General features: G+C 37.3%; 1 protein-coding gene across 2 annotated transcripts; it reads right to left on the bottom strand.

Moving 5' to 3' along the window:
- Positions 1-7,470: 7,470 nt before the first annotated feature.
- LOC114292416 (uncharacterized) lies at positions 7,471-11,257 on the bottom strand. 2 transcript variants are annotated; one of them, XR_014361525.1, is made up of 6 exons: positions 9,898-11,257; positions 8,967-9,150; positions 8,700-8,845; positions 8,382-8,518; positions 8,107-8,221; positions 7,471-7,784 (listed from the first exon to the last, which is right to left on the bottom strand). XR_014361525.1 is itself a non-coding variant. In XM_082915422.1 (6 exons), exons 1-5 carry the CDS (start codon positions 10,041-10,043, stop codon positions 8,108-8,110), a joined length of 750 nt encoding a protein of 249 aa, XP_082771548.1. In that variant the 5' UTR covers positions 10,044-11,245; the 3' UTR covers positions 7,471-7,784; position 8,107. The 2 variants fall into 2 exon arrangements, 1 of the variants encoding a protein (XP_082771548.1); XM_082915422.1 differs by having other exon boundaries at positions 8,359-8,518; positions 9,898-11,245.
- Between the last annotated feature and the right edge of the window lie 9,690 nt (positions 11,258-20,947).

The raw sequence follows: 20,947 nt of genomic DNA, 5'->3' as shown, positions 1-20,947 counted from the left end.
GTTGTTTTGCAAGTTGACAGGACACACAATTGAAAGCATCAGAACTTACAGTACCCAAATGACCACTAGAAATTAAAGACTTCAAACGACCAACAGAAAGATGGCCCAAACGATAGTGCCAAAGCTGAAAATGAGATAAAGGAGAAGCAGTGGTAGTAGTGGTAGTAGTGGTAGGAGCAGTGATTTGAGAGGAATCCGGAACATGAAGATGGATAAGTTCGTAGAGACGTCCTTGCTTACGGCCTATCCCAAGAGTTTGCCTGGTCCGAGGGTCCTGCACCAAACAACCAGTATGGGAAAAGGTAACAGTTAGACCATGCTCACATAATTGACTAATGGAGATAAGATTTAAAGTGAGAGCAGGCATAAGATATACATGGGATAAAGATAAGTGAGAGGTGGAAACAGACCCAACATGACTTACAGACAGAAGAGACCCATCAGCAGTATGGATAGAAGGAACATGAGGAGTCGAAGAGAGAGGAGTAAAAATAGTAGGATCAAAGGTCATGTGATTACAACAAGCGGAGTCAAAGTACCAGGAAGTGTTACCTGCGGTGGTAGACAAAGCAGTAGATGGAGGAGTACCGGAATGCTGCCAAAAATGTTGAAACATGGCTTCAACATCGGTATAAGAGAAGACCGGAGTGGAAGGATCTACAGGAACAGAAGAAGGTGAATCTTCGGAGGCGGCAGCAGCAGTGCGTGGAGCAGGCATGTTTTTAAATGGAGTCCCAGAACGGTGAGAGTTGCTGCGGGAAAAAATCCCGGTGGAAGGACCATGGCGAGAGGCACGGGTAGGATTGCGGAAGCAATCTTGTTGGAGATGACCGGGGCCAGTCTTGTTGCAAAATCGACAAAGACGAACGGGACAATGAACCAGAAGATGAGTCGATGGAAGATTGCGGTTGTGACAATAGTTGCAGGTAGTGGACCGCTGTGGTGAAGGAGAACTCCGAATCTGGGGAGTAGCAAGAACAGAGTCCACAGGGTGTGGATGGAGAGTACCAAACCTGGTTTCCTCGGACAGGAGTTCAGAAACGGCTTGCTCAAGAGTGGGTAAAGGAGTGCGATGTAGGAGAGATGCGCGGACGGGCTCAAAACGAGGAGTGAGAGCCATGAGAAACTGAACCAAGCGCTGTTGGTCACGGTAGGTAGTAAACAAGGCAGCATCCTCAGTATGAGGCCATGGAGGCTCAGAAAGAGCGAGTTGATCCCAAACATAATACATTTGGGAGAGGAAATCATTAATGGTCTGAGTGTTTTCTTGGCGCATACGGTGAAGATGACTCAGAAGTTGATATTGGTGAGCAAGACCGGTAGTCTGATAGCGTTCTTGCAAAAAATCCCAGATGGCCTTGGCTGGAGAGGAAGCAGACTCAAGTTGGAACCTACCAAACTGAAGGCTGATGGATGTAATAGAAGTATTGCGAAGCCAGGTGATGATCTGATAGTTTTTACTATCCCAATCTTCTAGTCGGTCGATATATTTGGCAGCGGAGTCCGTGGCAGCGGATTCCGTGGTTGCTGGGACTGGTTTGCATATATCCCCAGTAATGATACGCCAAAGTTTATTGCCTTTGAGGAAGCCAGACATGGCTTGTGCCCAAAGGACATAATTAGTCCCGTCAAGAATAACGGAAATAGGGTGATTAGAGGAATCCGGGCGATCCATGAGGGAAAAATAGCACAATAGAGGTAGAATCTGAAAAAACCGAGGTTACCAGTGACTTCAGAAGGCCAAAATTAGTGGGAAAAGGAGTAAAACGACCCAAAATATGACCACAGAGGCACAGAAATGAGAGGCAAAGGGCGCGGCGCACGTTAGCAAGAAAGGCGCGGCGCACGTTAGCAAAACAGGCCAGGCAGTGCACGATAGCAGAGAGGCTGACGTGTGCTGACGTCAGAAACACGCGGCGCACGTTAGCAAGGTAGTGCGCGGTGCACGTTAGCACGACAGGCCAGGCAGTGCACGGTAGCAGAGAGGCTGACGTGTGCTGACGTCAGAAACACGCGGCGCACGTTAGCAAGGTAGTGCGCGGTGCACGTTAGCACGGGACAGTGTGGAGGACGCGTGGAGCGCGTGTGAGGCGGAAGGCGGAGGCAGGCGACGCGCCGTTCACAGAAGTGGCGCGTGAGAGCGCGTGTGACGTCGGATTGGACTGAAATTGGTGGCGTTGGAATCGTCCGGAGGAGACGAAGGCTCTGATGTGGTGAAAACTGTATTTCAGAGATGGACGGAAAAAAAAAAAGGATACAGATGAAATGCAATCTGCAGAAAAATATGTTGGAAGAAGAGGCTAGGCAGAAAACCTGCGCTCTGATACCATATAAGAAATTGAGAGAGATTGAGAGAGCAAATATTAGCTCTGTGTTTTGTATATCTATTGCAACCAAATGGAACCTCCATTATATAGGAGATGTTTTACAAGACAAAATGATGAACAAAGGAAATATACAAATGAAAGCAAAAGGAAAAGAAGGTGTAAAGAAGGTGTCTAGCTGTATAAAGAAGGTCTGCTAGGCTATCTACAGATCAATTACAGATCAATATAGTTATTAAATTATAGGTATAGTTATTAACATTATTAACAGGTGAAATGGTAGGTGTAGTAGGTGGAGTAAGTGATGGTAGGTTTGGTGGTAGGTGATAGGTTTTAACAGTCCCCCGCAAACTCAAGGGGGATAGGAACTAACCAACTTGAGTTTAGAGAGAGTAACAAAACAAGAAAATACATAAAAATAAAAGAGGATAGGAGACACTGTATGGTCGTGTCAGACCGTTGGTGAAGACACCGGATGGGTGTGTCATAACGTGGTAGAGGACACTGGATGGTTGTGTCATAACGTGGTAGAGGACACTGGATGGGTGTGTCATAACGTTGTAGAGGACACTGGAAAAGCTAACCGGAATCAATGTCGGGACAGTTTATGGGGTCATGTCGGACCGTTGGAAAAGTCGCACCCTCAAAAGGTGTGCCCAATCTGTCAAAAGGCGTGCCATCAAAAGGCGTGCCAGATATGATGGCGAGGCACGTGAGTGCCTTGGCTGGCGCGCCCGTTTGTCGTCTGGCGTCAAGTGGTGCGCGATACGCGTGGCTGCCTTGGCTATTTAACCAAGACGAAGGCTGAGGCTGAGGCAGAAGCTGAGACAAAAAAACTGAGAGAAACCTCTGAAAAATTCTTCATTTTGCTGAGAAAGATACTCTGTAACACTCTGTTGCCCAGAAAAATGGCTTCGTCTTCCCGCGGGCTGGTCACCCTCTTTCCCGACCTCAACGAGTCAACAAGAGAGAGAACTGGTGCGGTGGCACTGGAACCTCAACCAAGCGCCCCGGAGTTTGCTCCGTTGAACTTTCCGATGCGGTCGGTGGAGCAAAGAATGGCAGTGCAGTCGGATGTGGAGGCCAATCAGTATACTTTGAAGTCATGTGTGGAGACCATGACTGCGGTTACAAACTTGTCGAACCGGCTGCAGAGTAAGACAAATGAGGTGCAGCAGTTAAACTCCCAGCTGGCTCTGCTCCAACGCATGTATAAGGATGCGCGAGCAGAGATAAGTGTGCTAAAGGCGGAAAACAAGGAGCTGAAGCGGAAGGCCACCGTGATGTTCCGATTTGGAGGGCCGCCATATGCTGCAGTGGAGGAGCAGGGGGGAGTGAACGTGCTTGGTGGAGTAGGAAGCACGGAGACAACACCGGCAAGGGCCGTCCAGGAAGGAGGCAAGAAGAAGAGACCGGCGGAATAGGCGAAGAAGTGAGGTCGGTGGTTGGCCGGCTGCAGAAAAGAAAACAAAGCTTTGGGTGTTGTGTTTTGGGTGGTTTTTTTTTTTTTTTTTTTTATGTGTGTGGAAAATTGTGATCGGGGTTGATCCCTGAGAGGAATAAAAGATGGTTTGGTGTGCAAAGCTATATGGTATGAATGGAATTTGAAAAAGATGAAAAATGATGTGAAAGAAAAATAAAGAAAGAAATAAGAAGAATAAATGTATTCGGTATATGTGGTTTTTATTTTTAGTTATTTGTTTTTTTTTTTTTATTTAAAAAATAAAATCAAAATTATCCATATATCATTTGTTTTTTTGTTGTTATATTCCAAGGTCCCGTCTACCATAAAAATAATAGATAGAACTGGAAAAAATATATGAACAATTATACAAAAAGGATTGAAAATAACTAAAAAGAAAACTCCAAACCCACGTGAAGCTTGACAAAAGGAAGCCCCCACTTGTATCATGTGAATGAAATTTCAGCCCACAATATCTGGCACGGTTACCGACTCAATGGACCACTACCAAATATATATATATAAATAATCACCTAAACTATTTATATATATATATATAAAGTGACAACCTGTAGCTCATCATCCCAAGCATGCTACCAAAAAACTAAGAATGGCAATAGGGTGGATATTAGTTCCCCATCCCCATTCCCCTATAATAAATTTTCTCCATTCCTCATTCCTCATTCCCCATGGGTACCACACTCCCCATTTTTTAATGGGTATGGATTTTCCCCAACCCACTTTAATCCCCATTTTTATTTTTTATATTTAATGTTAACAACCACTTTTTTTTTTTTTTTTTTTTTTTTTTTTTAAAGGTTCACAACTAAAGTTAAATATACCTTCAATCTTTTTTCTTTCTTTTTTAATATATTTAATGTTAACAACCTTCTTTTTTTTCTTTTTTTTTTATAAATGTTTTAGCTAAATATACCTTCAATCTTTTTTCTTTCTTTTTTAATATATTTAATTTTAACAACTTATTTTATTTATTTATTTTTTATTTTTTTAAGGTTCACAACAAAAGCTAAATATACATTCAATCTTGTTTTATTTTATTTGGTTCAACAACAAAATCAAATACACATTAATTAATTAATTAAAAAGTTTGTTTTATAATAATCAAATATATAATTTTGAGACAATCAAATAAGTTTTAGTAATTGAAAAAAAAAATGTGGAAGCATAACATTGAAAAAATTCTTTTTATTTATATATTTTTAATTTTTTTTTATAGAAAACATAAAAAATATTTTTCATTAAAAAATATTTTCTATCTAAATAAATGAAGCATAACATTGGGAAACAAGCTGATTTCAGTTAAATCTGTTCATAATTAAGAAAAATTCTTTTAATTTAAAAAAAAATTATTTAGTAAGACTTTGTATCCCCTTTTTATTTTTCTAACAAATAAATCTTTGTACCCATCATTTATAACCAATCACGACTCATGCTTGTTTTGATTCTCTACAATTTTCTTATTTTCAAATACATTCATATATATATATATATATATGTGTGTGTGTTGTATAAATTGTGTGATAACATAAAACACATAGATTCATACTCGTTAATTGAAATTTTAGAACAAGCAAACCATTCTGAAAATTACAATACACAACAAAATAAAATAACATAGAAAAGCAAACCGAAACCTACACTAGACAATGTCCTTAATTTTTTTAAATAAATTTAAAAAATTCTAGATATGCATAAAATTTGACAAGAATAATGTGAAAATGTTAATTAATGTGTATTTGATTTTATTGTTGAGTCAAATAAAATAAAATAAGATTGAATATATATTTAGCTTTAGTTGTGAATCTTAAAAAAAAAAAAAATGATTGTGAACCTTAAAAAAAAAAAAAAAAAAAAAAATTAAATGTATATTTAGCTTTGGTTGTGAATCTAAAAATTTTTTTTAAAAAAAAAAAGATTAAATGTATATTTAGCTTTGGTTGTGAATCTTAAAAATTAAAAAAAAATGGTTGTGAACCTTAAAAATAAAAAATAAAAAAAAAAAGATTGGAGGTATATTTAGCTTTGGTTGTGGATCTTTAAAAAAAAAAAAAAAAATGGTTGTGAACCTGAAAAAATAAATAAATAAAAAAAAGAAAAAAGATTGAATGTATATTTAGTTTTGGTTGTGAATCTTAAAAAAAAAAAAAAAAAAAAAAAAAAAAAAAAAAAAAAAAAAAAAAAACATATGGGGAAATTAGTAGGTACCCATTCCCAACCCATCCCCTGTGGATATTTAAAGAATATCACTTACCCTACCCAATGGATAAGAAAAATAGGGGAAAACCCATGTATTTGGGTTGGGTCTCTATGGATACCCACAGGGTAGGTTATCCATTGTCATCCCTACAAAAAACAGTGGGCTGATAAACCACCCACGTGTATTACCCTTCCCCAAGTACGAAGCCGTCAAACTAACAAGCCCATGTGATGCGAGTGATGGGTTTGAAGAAAGTGAGGGAGGGGGTTGAGTAAAAAAAAAAAAAAAGTAGTGGGTGTGAAAGTGAAAAGATGAGAGAGAGAGATGAGATGAATCTGTTTGGAACAGCCATGTACTTCCCATGGCGAGGATCGCATTTCACCATCATAGAAGACGGTTCGAAAGCACGGTTGGTGATCTCTGCAACCGAGAGTTGCTCGTGGTAGGCCTTTTCTGCAGATGATTCCAGGAGGAATATATTCAGAGCACATTGCAGATTCGAAGTGCTTATGAACTAGTGGAGCGCTCAAAAATCAGAGTCATCATTGAGAGAGGCTGAATTGTAGTCGAATTTGAAAAAGGGACATCGACGTGCAAGCGGTGGTGGTCTCCGGCGACTGAACAGTAGTGCACTTAGCAGGTTGAAGAAGGGAAATTTCAAGGTATGTGTAGAAAAGTCGAGCGGACTAGGTTGAGGTTCGGCGGACGGCTAAGGTGAGGTTGCCGCCCGCCGGGGAAGCAAAAATATTAGGTTCTAAACCTGCTCTGATACCATGTAAAATAAATTGAGATGTATATTATTGATTGATATGTATTGTTATGTTTACAATGATCATATATATAGAAGAGAAGAAGGTAGTAGGTGAAGTAGGTGAAGGGGAGTAGGTGAAATGGTAGGTATAGTAGGTGGAGTAGGTGATGGTAGGTTTGATGGTAGGTGATAGGTTTTAACACATAGGGAGAGGATTTGTGTTCAATTAGGTTTCAGTGAATGAATTCTTTCTAATCAAGTGTAGATAAACACTACAACATATAAGACTTTTGGCGACCAATTATTTTGGTCCCTAAAACCATTATTTTGGTCTCTAAATAGTTTTTGTGACAAAATTAAATTTGTCACTAAAAAAGTCACTAAAAGTGCGTCTAGAAAAGTCTTTAGCGACCAATTTTTGAAAATGTCGCTAAAAATAACAAATAGCGACTAATTTTATATTGTCACAAAATGTTTGATTTTACAAGACTAAACATTTAGTCGCTAATACTTCGTCACAAAATATCCCGATTTGGTTGCGAAAAACAAAATAATGACATTTTTAACGACAACTATATTTGGTCACCAAAAGACAAATAACTTTCTCTACCACACATTTTCGTCGCTAAAAGTCAATTTAGAAAATATTTTGTAACCATTTAATTTCATAGCTTATAATGCCCAAAAATTAAATTTGTCATCCAATCAAATAAAATAAAATAAAATAAAAATTTAAAATCCACACACCAAAGGCATTTTCCTCCCAAACCACAAAGAGTATATAGAAAATAAAATTTTACAAAAATTAAAACACAAAATATCCAAAGTCACTTCAACATGGTTTATTATATGAGTTAAAACTCAAAATAGGATCAAATTAGTTCAACATAGGTCATTATATGAATTAAAACTCTATGAAGATATCAACCACAGTTGACTTCAACACCACGTTATGGCTTTGCATTTGCCATGCCCAGTTTGAGAATGCTGGCAAAGGAAGGGCTTCAGTGGCCTTCCCTAATGGTCTTCCTGGCAAACCAAAGATGATGATCAAAACCATTTTCTTAGAAATCCAAATGAGAAGGTCTAAGAACAAAAGCATGAACTGAAGTTCTAATCAATCAGAAGGTTTCTTAGAAGGCTACTATATGATTTAAGTTGTTCATCTACTATTTATCATTTTGTTAAAACAAGGACTCTGACTTTTGCTGTGGAATGCTTGCTTACTGTCCTTTATCATATAGATTTTGTTGTTATATTAGAAAGATTGCATTTCTCTGTGGTTTTAGAAGGTAGAAATATTGGTCACTCAGTCATCTGTGAGATAGACAAAATGATAGACGATAGTTACCTCATAGTTTGGTGTGAAAATGGGATAGATGCCCGACCATATTGGAGGGTGCTTGGGCCATTGTTAGACCACGGGTGTTTTGTCCATCCGTAGGAGCAGAAACAGAGCTCTCAACCTGTAAAATACACAAAAGACATTGATCTATTAAGAGGTTATAGTAAACACAAAGATCACGATCTACGTGATTACAAAAATTCAAAGACAAGAGAGAATTCAAACCAGCCACAAGATGAAACAGGATAGTAGAATTACCAATAAAAGGATAATGGAATTACTTGGACATAGGCATACTTGTTGAAAAAACGAACCAGAGTCTCCACAAGATAAAACAGGAAAATCAACACAGCACAGCAAACACACATTGTTGCCAATCTTTGATCTGAATACCCTAATCTGAAAGAATTCAATCAAACTGCATAATCAGTCATACCCATGCACGCTTGATAATATCTATGAATGCTATCCACTTGTGCAAATAATATTTCTGTAAACTTAATTCAAAGCAGTATTTGACTACTTTCCACCGCAATGTCCAGATAGCAGCTGTAAAGAGTGATCCCTAGCAAATGCTACCAAAAGTAGTCATGGCATACCACAGAGACTTCATCAGTGGCTTGGAAGGCATTGATGCCGCTTCTTGACCACCATGGAGAAGAACAAGAAACACCATCCCAGACACAATAACATGAACAGTATTACAGAGAACTACACTCATCCAAAATAAACTTACAAAGAATACCTGCATATAAATAACAACACTTCTTGGTCTCAGTGGAAGAAACATACAATGATAATACCTTGTTCTAACTAAACCCTGACAATAACAAATAGCACGAATAGCTAAAAACTTGCCAGCTCACCACAAGAAGCCACCAACGTCCACCATCACCCATGCTTGAAGCCACAACACCAGCTGCACCGAAAGACCATAATGCTAGCCATAAAAGCATGACTAACATGAATGTGCATGCTACTCTCATAACCCCGAGAAGACTCCACACCATCTTAACAGCTCCTTGCAAAACCCACATGGTAAATGGAAGCCTACAGAAAAATATACAGTTAGGGAACAATGGAAACAGTTGATTAAAGGTTATTCCAGATCTTTATCATGAGAGAGAAGAGAGTTTTATTTAATGCAAACTAACATTTTTCTTACAAATTAAATCATAGCCCAATACATTTGCAAGATTTTCATAAGCAACTACTAACAATGACGCATTTAATTTGAAAGAGTCATCCCAAACTAATAAGAGAATGTTCTAAACATTAACTATTGTGCAATTATTTATCTTTGATGAGTATGAATCCTCATGCAGGAACTAGAACTAATTCAAGTGATTCAGAAGAAATACAAAAGACCAAGCTATTTAAACTAAGAATTTAAAGTACTAATCTATACTAACATAATATGTTTCCAACATGTTTAGAGCTGGACTCACTGCTGAAGTGTTATATTAGGAATTTTATTTGTACCAATCATATGGCAAAATGCTTCATCATTACTAAAGAGCAAGTGAATGAAAAAAAACCCAGGTCCAGTCAGTAGTCACACAAAATTAATGTCTTAATATTCAAAAGTCATTGTTCTAATAATGAACAGTATAACATCATGATTTGGTCCATATATACCAATTGAATTATGTCTTTCCTACTAATTTGCATACATCTAAAAACTATAAAGTTGTGATACTGGTGACATATCCCACATGAGGTAATCACTCTAACTAGAGCCAAAGCACCAAAAAACATAATCAGATAAAATGAAGCTGTACAAACTCAAACTTTTACCTGTCTATAAAGTATATGATATACAACAACTGCAATGCAGCTCCAACAGCAAAAGCAACACCCCAGAAGAATTGTTCGCCCCCAAAACAGAACACACTAATCACAGCGAGATAAGTAGTCAATATATGAACCGCAAATTTCATCATTTGATTTGCACGTGAACCAAGCAATAACAACCAGGCCCACCCAATAACCGTCCCAATTCCACCAGCAACGGCATATAACGACCAGTAATCCTCTGTTTAAAAAATGCCCCAAACAATCTAATTGATTTTTCATCCATAATACTAAACTAGTAATTCACTTGGCAGATCTAAACTCACACTGCAAGGTAAATCAAACAACGATATTACTAGTAGGCTAGTAGATACTCTCAACCACGCTTGAATTGTGTACACATTGAATAACAATCCCATAGCTTCTTCAGTGTTGAAAAGAAGAAACACAAATAAAATGACAGGAAAGTTCAGTGAGATAGCTAACATCGCTGAAATTTCTAGTTGTTTATCATTTATAGAATTCTAAGCAAGTACCAAAAGATATATTAGCAACAATTCCAACCATTAATATTGAGAGAGAGAGAGAGAGAGCTCTTTCAATGCTCATTGAAGTTACTGATGACCCTTCCATCTGGCAATTAATTAAATCAACTTTTCTTAATAAATTAACAAAAAATACGTACAAATTTTAATACGGAAAAGTATAACCTATGTCATACATATATATATATATATAAACTGTGCGTTAATGTCCTACAAAATGAAGAAACCAAAGAGAAATATGAGACAAAAATCCATGAGTTAAATAGTAAGTACACATAAGTACATATTTTCAACTACTTTTAAAATATTCCGCATGAAGGCACCATATATGAAACTACTATGAGATAATTTAAAAAAAAAAAAAAGCAACCATTGCTATTAATTGCTTTAAAGCTCCCAGCTTGGGATATTTTATATGTCACAATCACAGTCACACCATGCCCAAAAGGAAAGTAAGTTGAACAATTCCTAGAAGATTCTATATAATTACACAGATAGATAAGAGAATAAACTTATAGTATAATTCTTAACAAGGATGGTAGTCTCAAGTCCCAATTGATATTCCCTATTGTAATCATAACTGCAGGAAAACAAATCTAATGAATTGTAATGAAACAAATCCCAAAAAAGCATACCAAACTATAATGTTATTTCTTCACCTTAAGTAGCAAAGGTTCTCTTTGATATCCCTAACAGTCTCAAAGTCAGCGGTGCTATTCTTAAACTGCTTAAGTAGCAAAAGCTTTAAGGCAAAAGCCATTAACCCAATCTCCTTTGGGTAGTCACAGAGCTATTCTTAAAGCACTTCATACCAATTGAGGCCATGGTTAAAATAATTCCCAGGAAAACAAGAGGTTAATATCATCATGTCCATATTCAATACAACTTTACATGGAACAACATAAAAAATTTGAAAATATTCACCAAAAACTTGTTTCTCTTCTTACTCTGAAGCCACACTGTCAGAAAAAGTGAACTTCCCCAAATGTGAAGGGTAGAAAACATGTGAATGAAAACTAAAAATATCCTGAAAGGTAGGAGCAGAATAGAGAATGAATTGAGAATTACCCACCATCTAGTAACTTACCTTGCAGAATATACATTAGTTCGAAATGGCTATAAGACACTCCACCACCAAAAACCTTCAAGGGCCGTTGAACACAAAAATGTCAACTTGGAGGGAACAGCCAGACCGGTGAATGAACCGGAAAAATGATCGGGTGGACGGGTCACCGGTTCAACCGTTGGGTTGAACCGGAATCGAACCGTGACGTCATAAATATATTAAAATTATATTTAAATAAAAATATAAGTAATAAAATTATAAATTAAAAATTTTAATAATCTTAAATATTTCTCTTAATACTTTTTTTATTAAAAAATATAAAAATATATTTAAAAATATTATTAATTTTCATTTTGGAAGAAGAATTTAAATATTTAATATTTCTTCCATATGATTTTAATTCAAACACTTTGATTGAAAGAAGAGCAAAATTTTTGGAGGGATATCAAATTTTAAGTTTCCCTCCAATGAATTTGATTGAATCCCACATAGATTTCTTGAGTTTTTTGGAAGAATTTTTATCTTATAAATAGATAGAAGCTTTCACAATAATTTCAAGCTCTCAATGGGATTCCTCACAAGAGGAGACCCTTAAAAGAGAGTTTCCAATTAAATTTTTATTATATATATAATATAATATATATATATATATATATATATAAAATAAGAAAGAAAGAAAAGAAAGAAAATAAAAACACAAGAAAAAAAAAAAAAAAAGAGGCCGGACCGGTTCAATCAACCCGTGGCCGGGTCGACCGGTTCACCGGTTTAACCGGTGGGTTCACCGGTTTTCAAAAAATAGGCTGGTTTTTTCAAATGGCCGGTTTAAGAGGGTCGACCGGACCGGAACCCCATCCGGTCACCGGTTCAACCGGTTGAACCGGCCGGTCCGGTTGGTTTTTAAAACCATGGGGTAGAGGTATTCTTTTTGAGCATGAAATGTTTGCACACATCGATGATGACTACTTTGTAAGTTTAACTGTTCGTTTATAATAAAGTCCTGTAAATCAAAACACAAAACATGCAGCGGAATAAAATCATCAGATCATACCTTTTGATGATAGAACCTCGTGGATAAATCACGTGCTTCCAGAATCAGATCAATCAATCCCAGCAGTGGGGTGATATTACAATGGTGAATATCACCCACACAAACCACAGTGCAACTGACTTGATCATTGTTTCTTGGGAGAGAGTCATAGAAAACAGACTCAACGTTGTTTTTTTTGGATTACCCATAACCATATAACAAATATTTAATATATTATAATATCTATCCATATCAGTTAAGATACAGATAATATCTAATATATATTATATCTATCTATATCAGTTCAAACTGATAACGTCTGTTTCAAGAGTGGTTATCCTAAATAGGTTTGATTTCAAAATCAAAACCTATTTGGATAAGGATTCAAAATCAAATTTAATGGTCATGCCACATGGGCGCCCATTACTAACATCTCCCACTCGCACATGAGTTGGCATGACACTGCCACATCTCTATCTCAATCTCCCCAAAAATGAACAATCTCATACTAGCCACTGCACCGTGCGACTGCTGAGAACACCTGCATGTGGGAGCTCTATACTAGAAACTCAAAATGAGCCAGCATAGAGACATCAACCCAAAAAGAAAAGAAATAGTGTCTCATATACCCCAGACCCATCTAATTACACCGGTCCAAAAAACATCTCTAATCCCTCAAAAAGAGCATGTTTGACCCCCTCAATTCTTGCAATATATTCACACTCAATTCGCCTCTCATACAGAGCGATGTGAGTTGCCGGCAGTGAATATACGACAGTGGTGTAATACTAGATGATCTTCCCTTTGCACTCATGTCATTTAGTTTAGGATTGACCGCTTTCCCAGTGATGTCCCTTAAGGCCGAATCATGCATGACCGCAGGCAACATACCAAAGTAGCAGAACATCAACCCCTTACCTTATGACATAGTCAAAAGTCACAAAAGGGTACATAAATGAAAGTCATATCAATAATGACACGTAAGACTCACACGGTGAGGAAGCAGGGATCCATTCTCTCACCTCATTACTCGGTCGCCAAGCACATATAGTATGAATACATGCTACGGTGGAGTAACTCTTCCATAAAGAGTGACGTCATACTCGATACACCGTACAGATATTAGTCTAGTCGCTTTCTAGCGCTTAACCCGAATTCTCTATTTGCTCGCCTTCTAGGCGCCAAATGAGATCTCGCATCTGGCTATTCATAACAGGCACAACATGGAAAGTGGGTACTAACATCCATGTTTGGTCCTTAACATGACCTCATCTTGGTTATAACCAAGGCGACATACATAGTGGATGATTTAAGCCTCTCTTGGCTCCGAATAAAAATAAACCACCAGTCTCATCCTTGCTCGCTCCCAAGCGTCAAGGGCGATTGCTCGTGTGAGTGAGCCAATCTTGCCTGCTGACATCATCATTTGCTAATCATTATGACACAAACCGTAATAGTGTCAACATCCCATCATCTCAAAATAAGTGATCGATTTTTAAAAAAAATTGACCACAGCTTGCGCAATTATAGATTCCAAACATAAGCCTTATCAGCACCTCTTGCGATAAGTATATACAACGGAATCCACCATGTGCGCCTCACATGAAATGATTTAAGATCACTACCTCTTGCGCAATAACCTCTCTAAAGATATTTTTGGTGACCAATTTGCGTTCATTCTTAATGCGCCCAACTAGCGCAGATGCGCCCAACTAGCGCATTGAATTTTTACAAGGAGCAAATTAATATGCTTCTAATAAAGCATTTTATCCACAGTCTAATGAGCAAGGTCAATGTCTGAACAACTCAGTTAACCATTTATCAAAGATAACACTTATCATGCCGAATACGCCCACATAGCGTACTTTAGGCTCCCACAACAAAGAAAAGATCAAGGAATATAGGTCATCTGTTTCTCCCAAAGACAATCTGAGGATTCACTCAATAGCTAAGGCTCTGGCTTTTACCGATAGGTAAGTCAATGGGTTTGCAATTTTGCATCTAGAATCGTTCTAGGATATTCCTTATGTAAGTCATCAAAGACAAAACATGAATTCTCCCAAAGCAATCCCTAAGGATCGTACATCCGAGCATATGAATTACATCACCCATGTCCATCATATCTAAAATGGAGGACTGCCCACCCTAGGTGGCGACAACCTTATAAATTCCTGGCTCATAATGACTAAGTAAGGAAAAAACTTCTTTTGGACCATTGATCATGCCTCAGTGGTCTTCATCGATCATCGTTGGCCTGTCATGGCTTGACGAAATCTAAGAACCACTATTTGGATAACTGTTTTAGGCTGTAAAAGATTTATTAGAGCTAGCAACCTTTTTTGCGCTCCTAACTTTTCACCATAAAAGCAGAAGGTAAATCCCTACGGATCTACTTATCCAATTCTCTAACGAGAATGTTGGGTCACAATGTCCACAAATCAATGTTCCGAACTTATGTCAATCATAGCCTAAGTCAAAATAACCTCACTCCCCAGGAGGAAGTCTTCTCATGGTCTACACTTTCCTCAATGGTGCGACCATTCGGTATCTAGCGAGCCTTATGTCTCAACAATGACTATCCAAATTACGCATAACTTTATAACAGTTTTGCGTCATAATGGAAAGTCAACCAATTATAAAAAATGGTTAATCCTCAAAGACTTTGTCTTAAACTGCGCAACATGGATCCACTTTCTAAAAATAGGGGACTAGAGCCTTAAGCATTATCCTAGGCTCTTTATCATCTTGCGGAGCAATCATGAATGTTTCCCTCTCAATCACCCAGTGATGACGTGGAAAATTTTCACATTTGCTACCACGCAACTAAGAATGTAGAGTATTCTATTCTAATGGAGTAATCCATTAGTAGGCACATCGCTCCCACTGTCCCTAGGATATTGAAAATTTCTTTCCATTCTCAACTAGGCTACATAGAGCGCTATGCTTGGAATTCTCCATCTTATAGAGTTCCGAAAACTCTATTCACGTCACCTTTACTAATAAAACTTTATGTGACTTAGTTACACTACCACAAAGCTGCTTACCTATATGCACATGACCCGGAGGGTTTGCATGACCGCATACAATAATGCGCCACACGACCCTTTGTGTTTACAAGACAGCATACAATAATGCGCTATAGAACCCTAGGTCTTAACTTCGCAATCTTATGAGAAGTAGAATAAAGATAAGCTGCTTAATGGTTACAGATCGCCCATAGATGGCTCTCTGCTAACCCATTACTCAAAATGGAGTGTAAAAACTGATATGGAGGGCACTTAGTTAGGGATATAGGCAACAAACTAGTGCAATTCCCAATTGGGAAACATTTTGCGCCATTATCTACCTAACATTAACAATATTTAATTCCTTATCTCTACTACACCAGTGTGTTGTTGAGTACTAGAAATAATCAATGTTCTAAGCATCCATCTCTCTTCACAAAGTTTTTCTGAAAAAATAACTCAAATAGATACTCGCCACCTTGGTCAAAACTAAAAGCACAAAAAACTCTTATCTAATTGATCTCGACCTCATATGTGCAATGTCAAAAATCATCTCAAAACTTTTGACTTATGGGAGATCAAATAGTCTTGACTCAGATGCGTATCGTAATCTATAAATGTGTCGAGATTGAGGCTTAGCTATTGTACCCTCACACATATCTAGTCACAAAATATCATAGTGGACTAAATGCGCCAAAACAAATGACCTTCTGCGGCTTTCCTACTTACTTGTGCGCACCCATTGCGAACAAAGTTACACATTCACATGAGAGCAGGATGTCATAAGCGAGTGGGCCCGAGAAGGCCTACTCAAACCATCGTGTCATCATCTCATTAATGTGATTAAGTATAATAAGCCACTGGTTCATGACCAATGTCATAAACTAATTCCAATCATCTTAATGTGTGAGTTCTCGAAGATAAGTTTAAAAGGTTTAGGCCCAACTAGGTAATGACTCACGACTAAGTCATATTCACTAGATCATAAAAAGGATGTCATGGAGATATCAACTGCGCCTAAGTCGCAAATTTAACTAGTAAGTGCTAATCCCCTGCACCTTCAAGTCAATTTTATTCTCCATACACTTTAATACATCTAGTTGAAAGATGACGATACTCCTGTTGCCATCTCTATTTCTCGCTTCATAGTTACTTGCAATTAATTCTACTATCCACAAGAAGGAGAGAATAAGCTATCAACTATGATAGCTCCTGAAGTAACTTAAGCGCGAATTAGGCTAAAGAGTCTAATTCAACACAATGCTCTTACAAGCGATGCGTTAAATTCTTAGAGTCATAACAACCTTGTCAGCCTTAACCTTTTCATTACTATGCTGCAACGTTTGCGCTTAGTGGTAAATGTTATTCAAAACGTTAGCCTAGTAAAGGAATCACACAAAGAAGCACCTCATCCATGTTTCACACTCAAGTGTGGAAACAGTAAGTGTCCAGACTTAGACAAGTTGGCAATGCTAATAGATTTTGCAGCCACTAAGCGCTAATCTTTTCACTCAGTGTTAATAGATTTTGCAGCTTCTAAGCGCTAATCTTTTAACTTCACGTGATATTTCAACGCACACTATTATAGTGCATGAAATTTCGCTCAATCCACTCCCAATAATTGGGTAGAGAGCAAAACACTGCTCGTACTGGCTACTCGTCTTACACTTAATGACTAATTTATTTAAGCTCGCATTTCTCGAATGACGTGACTCTTGAATGTTACTTCATCCAATGATGTAACATTATTTACAAGTCAAATTACAAAGTCAATCCCCGCAGCTCATTAGTCAAGATCATATACAGATCTATTGAGGGCTTACTAATTTCATAACTCCAAAATTCGCCAACCAAAACTATGTAGCGTGCCGCTAACTATAGCGCACACATTAGTTTTTATTGTGCCAAACAAGGCAACAAAACCACGACGACTTTGAGTCATGTTTCCTTACTTTGGCTCAATTAAGGTTTGACCTAAAGTCTCCAAGACTTTTGCTCATCTAAAGAATGGGATTAGTTTGTTCACATTTGAACATCTCTACTAAGTCTAGGTCAACCAAATTAACTTCCATAAGCTAAATCAATTTAGAGAGAGATTCGCATTGGGATTAATTTGATTAGCATAATATAATTTTGCCGCAAAAATCTAAATTAAATAGTGACAATATTACACAAGTCGCAAGATCGAAAATCCGCTATGCTCGTAATCATCTCTTGCGCCACAAGTGACAATTATCCAAAATTTAGTTTAATTTATGCGCAAAATATTGGTTTTCGGGAGTTAATCTACAAAGATTTCTCTCAACCGAATAACCTCCCACTGACTATGGCATATACAAAGCATGATAAATTCCATACAATAGCATTTTAATGTAAATCTACAAATAACTCATGCTATATTTATTTAATAATGGAATTCTAATAAATAAATAAATAATCATGCTCTTCTAATTTCAACATATTACAAATCCAAAAAAAAATATGCTGTATTCAATATTCAAATTATGCCATAATTAAAGTGTACATCATTTTGAAATTTTCTGGAATTTTTCTGAAATATTCTGGAATTTTAAATAACTAATAAACACACATAAAATTAGAAATAAAAAATCCAGAAACAGATAAAATGAGACAATATTACCAGTAGATATTAAAACATTTCAGAAGTCCACAATAAAAATTTCAACCCCAGAAAATTATTTATGCAATACCAGCATCATTTTAAAGCATAAAAAATGAATTATTAACACAGAAAAAATATTTTTTATTTTCGTAAAATTTTCAAAATTTTACAGAATGTAGAAAAATTAATTTTGAGTCTAACGGTACCAACCATGCTTAAAACAAAGCTATAACGAATAAATTATGGCCAATTAACGCAATTCAGAATTAAAAAACAAACAAACAGAGCCTTAGAGCCAAGCCAGCGCGGAAAAACGGCTCGGCTCGGCTCGGCGCCGTTCAGCGCAACTCGGCGCGAGTCAACGCGGCGCGGCGCATGGTGCGCGTGTGTCGCACACGTGGCGCGGCTGGAAGCGGCGCGGCTAACGCGCGCGTGTGGAAGGGAAGGGACAGATCGCGCGTGTGGCGCGTGGGGGCGCGTGCCTAACGCGCTCAGCGCGTGGTGACGCGTGGAAGCGCGTGGTGGCGCGTGGCGCTGCTGCTCGGCGTCATACAGCGCGTGAATCACACGCGCCGCCTTCCCGGGTGTTTTCCGGTCCGATTTTTGTACTGTCGGACTCCATTTTTCGCAATAAAAGTATTTATGGCATTAAAAATAACATTTAAGCAACATAAAATTGAGGTATATCAATCTCTCAATCTAAATGGAGTTAAAATGCAAAAAAGAAAACCGTGCACTTCATCTTCCTCCTCCATTAATATTCATGCATATACATGTATATATACACATGTAAAAATAGAAACACGAAAATATCCATCAATGGCTCTGATACCAATGTAAATCAAAACACAAAACATGCAGCGGAATAAAATCATCAGATCATACCTTTTGATGATAGAACCTCGTGGATAAATCACGTGCTTCCAGAATCAGATCAATCAATCCCAGCAGTGGGGTGATATTACAATGGTGAATATCACCCACACAAACCACAGTGCAACTGACTTGATCGTTGTTTCTTGGGAGAGAGTCATAGAAAACAGACTCAACGTTGTTTTTTTTGGATTACCCATAACCATATAACAAATATTTAATATATTATAATATCTATCCATATCAGTTAAGATACAGATAATATCTAATATATATTATATCTATCTATATCAGTTCAAACTGATAACGTCTGTTTCAAGAGTGGTTATCCTAAATAGGTTTGATTTCAAAATCAAAACCTATTTGGATAAGGATTCAAAATCAAATTTAATGGTCATGCCACATGGGCGCCCATTACTAACAAGTCCTTTTATAGAAATGAGGGGAATTCTTATATTTAGATGTGGTTTGGTAACACCCCCTCTTCACTCCACAGCTAAAAGCCGAAATAACAAATCAACGCAAATAATAATAATGATAATAATTAGGTGTGTGATATAAAGTAGCAGGAATGTTTATTTTTTTATTTTTTTACTACTAGAAAAAAAAATTGTCCAAAATGTCATGTCTCCAAATTTAAGTAAATAAATAAGAGAAAACTAATTAACCAAAGTTTAATTACATAATGAAAGTCCTCTTTTTATCCCTTATTCATTTCTAAAATTTCACCTTCAGCATTTACTTCATTTGATGTCATTTAATTTCCAAGACAAGTTCATTCAGTTACAATTGGAGTCCAAGACAAGTTCATTCAGTTACAATTGGAGTTCATTTGGAAAAGCTTGCTTGGTTGTGTTTTTTTAAAAATACTTTTCAGAAAATTCTACTTTCTTGTTTTCCGTGTTTTTTTGTTTTTACTGAATTTTTTTAATATTTTAAGCAATTTTTTTTACTTTTTAGACATACCTAACATAAATATACCTAAAAAGTATAAAATTTGTGAAAAAACCTTTTAAAAATTCACTAAATACCAAAAATATAAAAAAAAAAATACGAGAATTCAGTACATTTTTTGTATTTTTATGTATTTATTAAAATTTTAAAATATTTTTCACAAATTTTTTATTTTTTAGATACATCTAAGTAAGGTGCATCTAAAAAAGTAAAACAAAATGTTTAAAATTTTAAAAATATTCACTAAAAACAAAAAAATACAAAAATCAAAAAACTGGGTTTTCAAAAAACTCAATTCAAAATAAACCATACATGTACCTTAACCTATACATTCATGTACTTGCACATCACAAGTTCTTAACTCTTTACCTCTCTTTTCTCTCTCTAAAAACCTCTCTTTTCCTTCTCTAAAAACCTCCTTCTCCGGCCTCTTTTTTGGGCCGGTTGGCCGCCGCCTTTGGCTATGGCGGTCGGCTGGCCTAGCTCGTGTTTTCCTTTGTCTTGTTAGTTTTCTTTTCAATAAACTTGAGTCCCCCGTTTCTACCCACCTAGGAGTGTTTCGTTGTTGCGGGAGAGTGTTTGGTGTATCCAGGTTTTGTCATCAGTTTGTACTTATGTGTTTCCACCTTGCCGTAGTAGCTGGTTCAGTAGGGGCGTCCTGGTATTTCACTCGCGCGCTCTTTGGCGAGTAGGAGTTTGAGGGGTGCGCTTTTTGGGCGGTAACAAGGGGATCGTAGGCGGTCCAGTTCTGTCCGGTTGTCACTCGAGCGCTCCTCCTCGAGTGAGAGTTTGAGGGGTGAAGTTCTACCATTTGTATGGAAGTGTCCCAGTGGGTGGTCAGTGCTCGGTGGGTGTGCGGATCCGCGGCGTGAGTTGGAAGACCTGTTGGTTATGGAGTTTCGCAGAGGGTATTGGGTGAGCTAGAAGGAGACCTGATGTAGCAGAGGAGGTGTAGTC

Source organism: Camellia sinensis, chromosome 2 (genome assembly GCF_055761805.1).
Source record: "Camellia sinensis isolate YWXY chromosome 2, ASM5576180v1, whole genome shotgun sequence".
Classification (NCBI taxonomy): Eukaryota; Viridiplantae; Streptophyta; class Magnoliopsida; order Ericales; family Theaceae; genus Camellia; species Camellia sinensis.
Note: the sequence above shows the minus strand (reverse complement) of the source record. Positions and strands in the feature narration are given on the sequence as shown.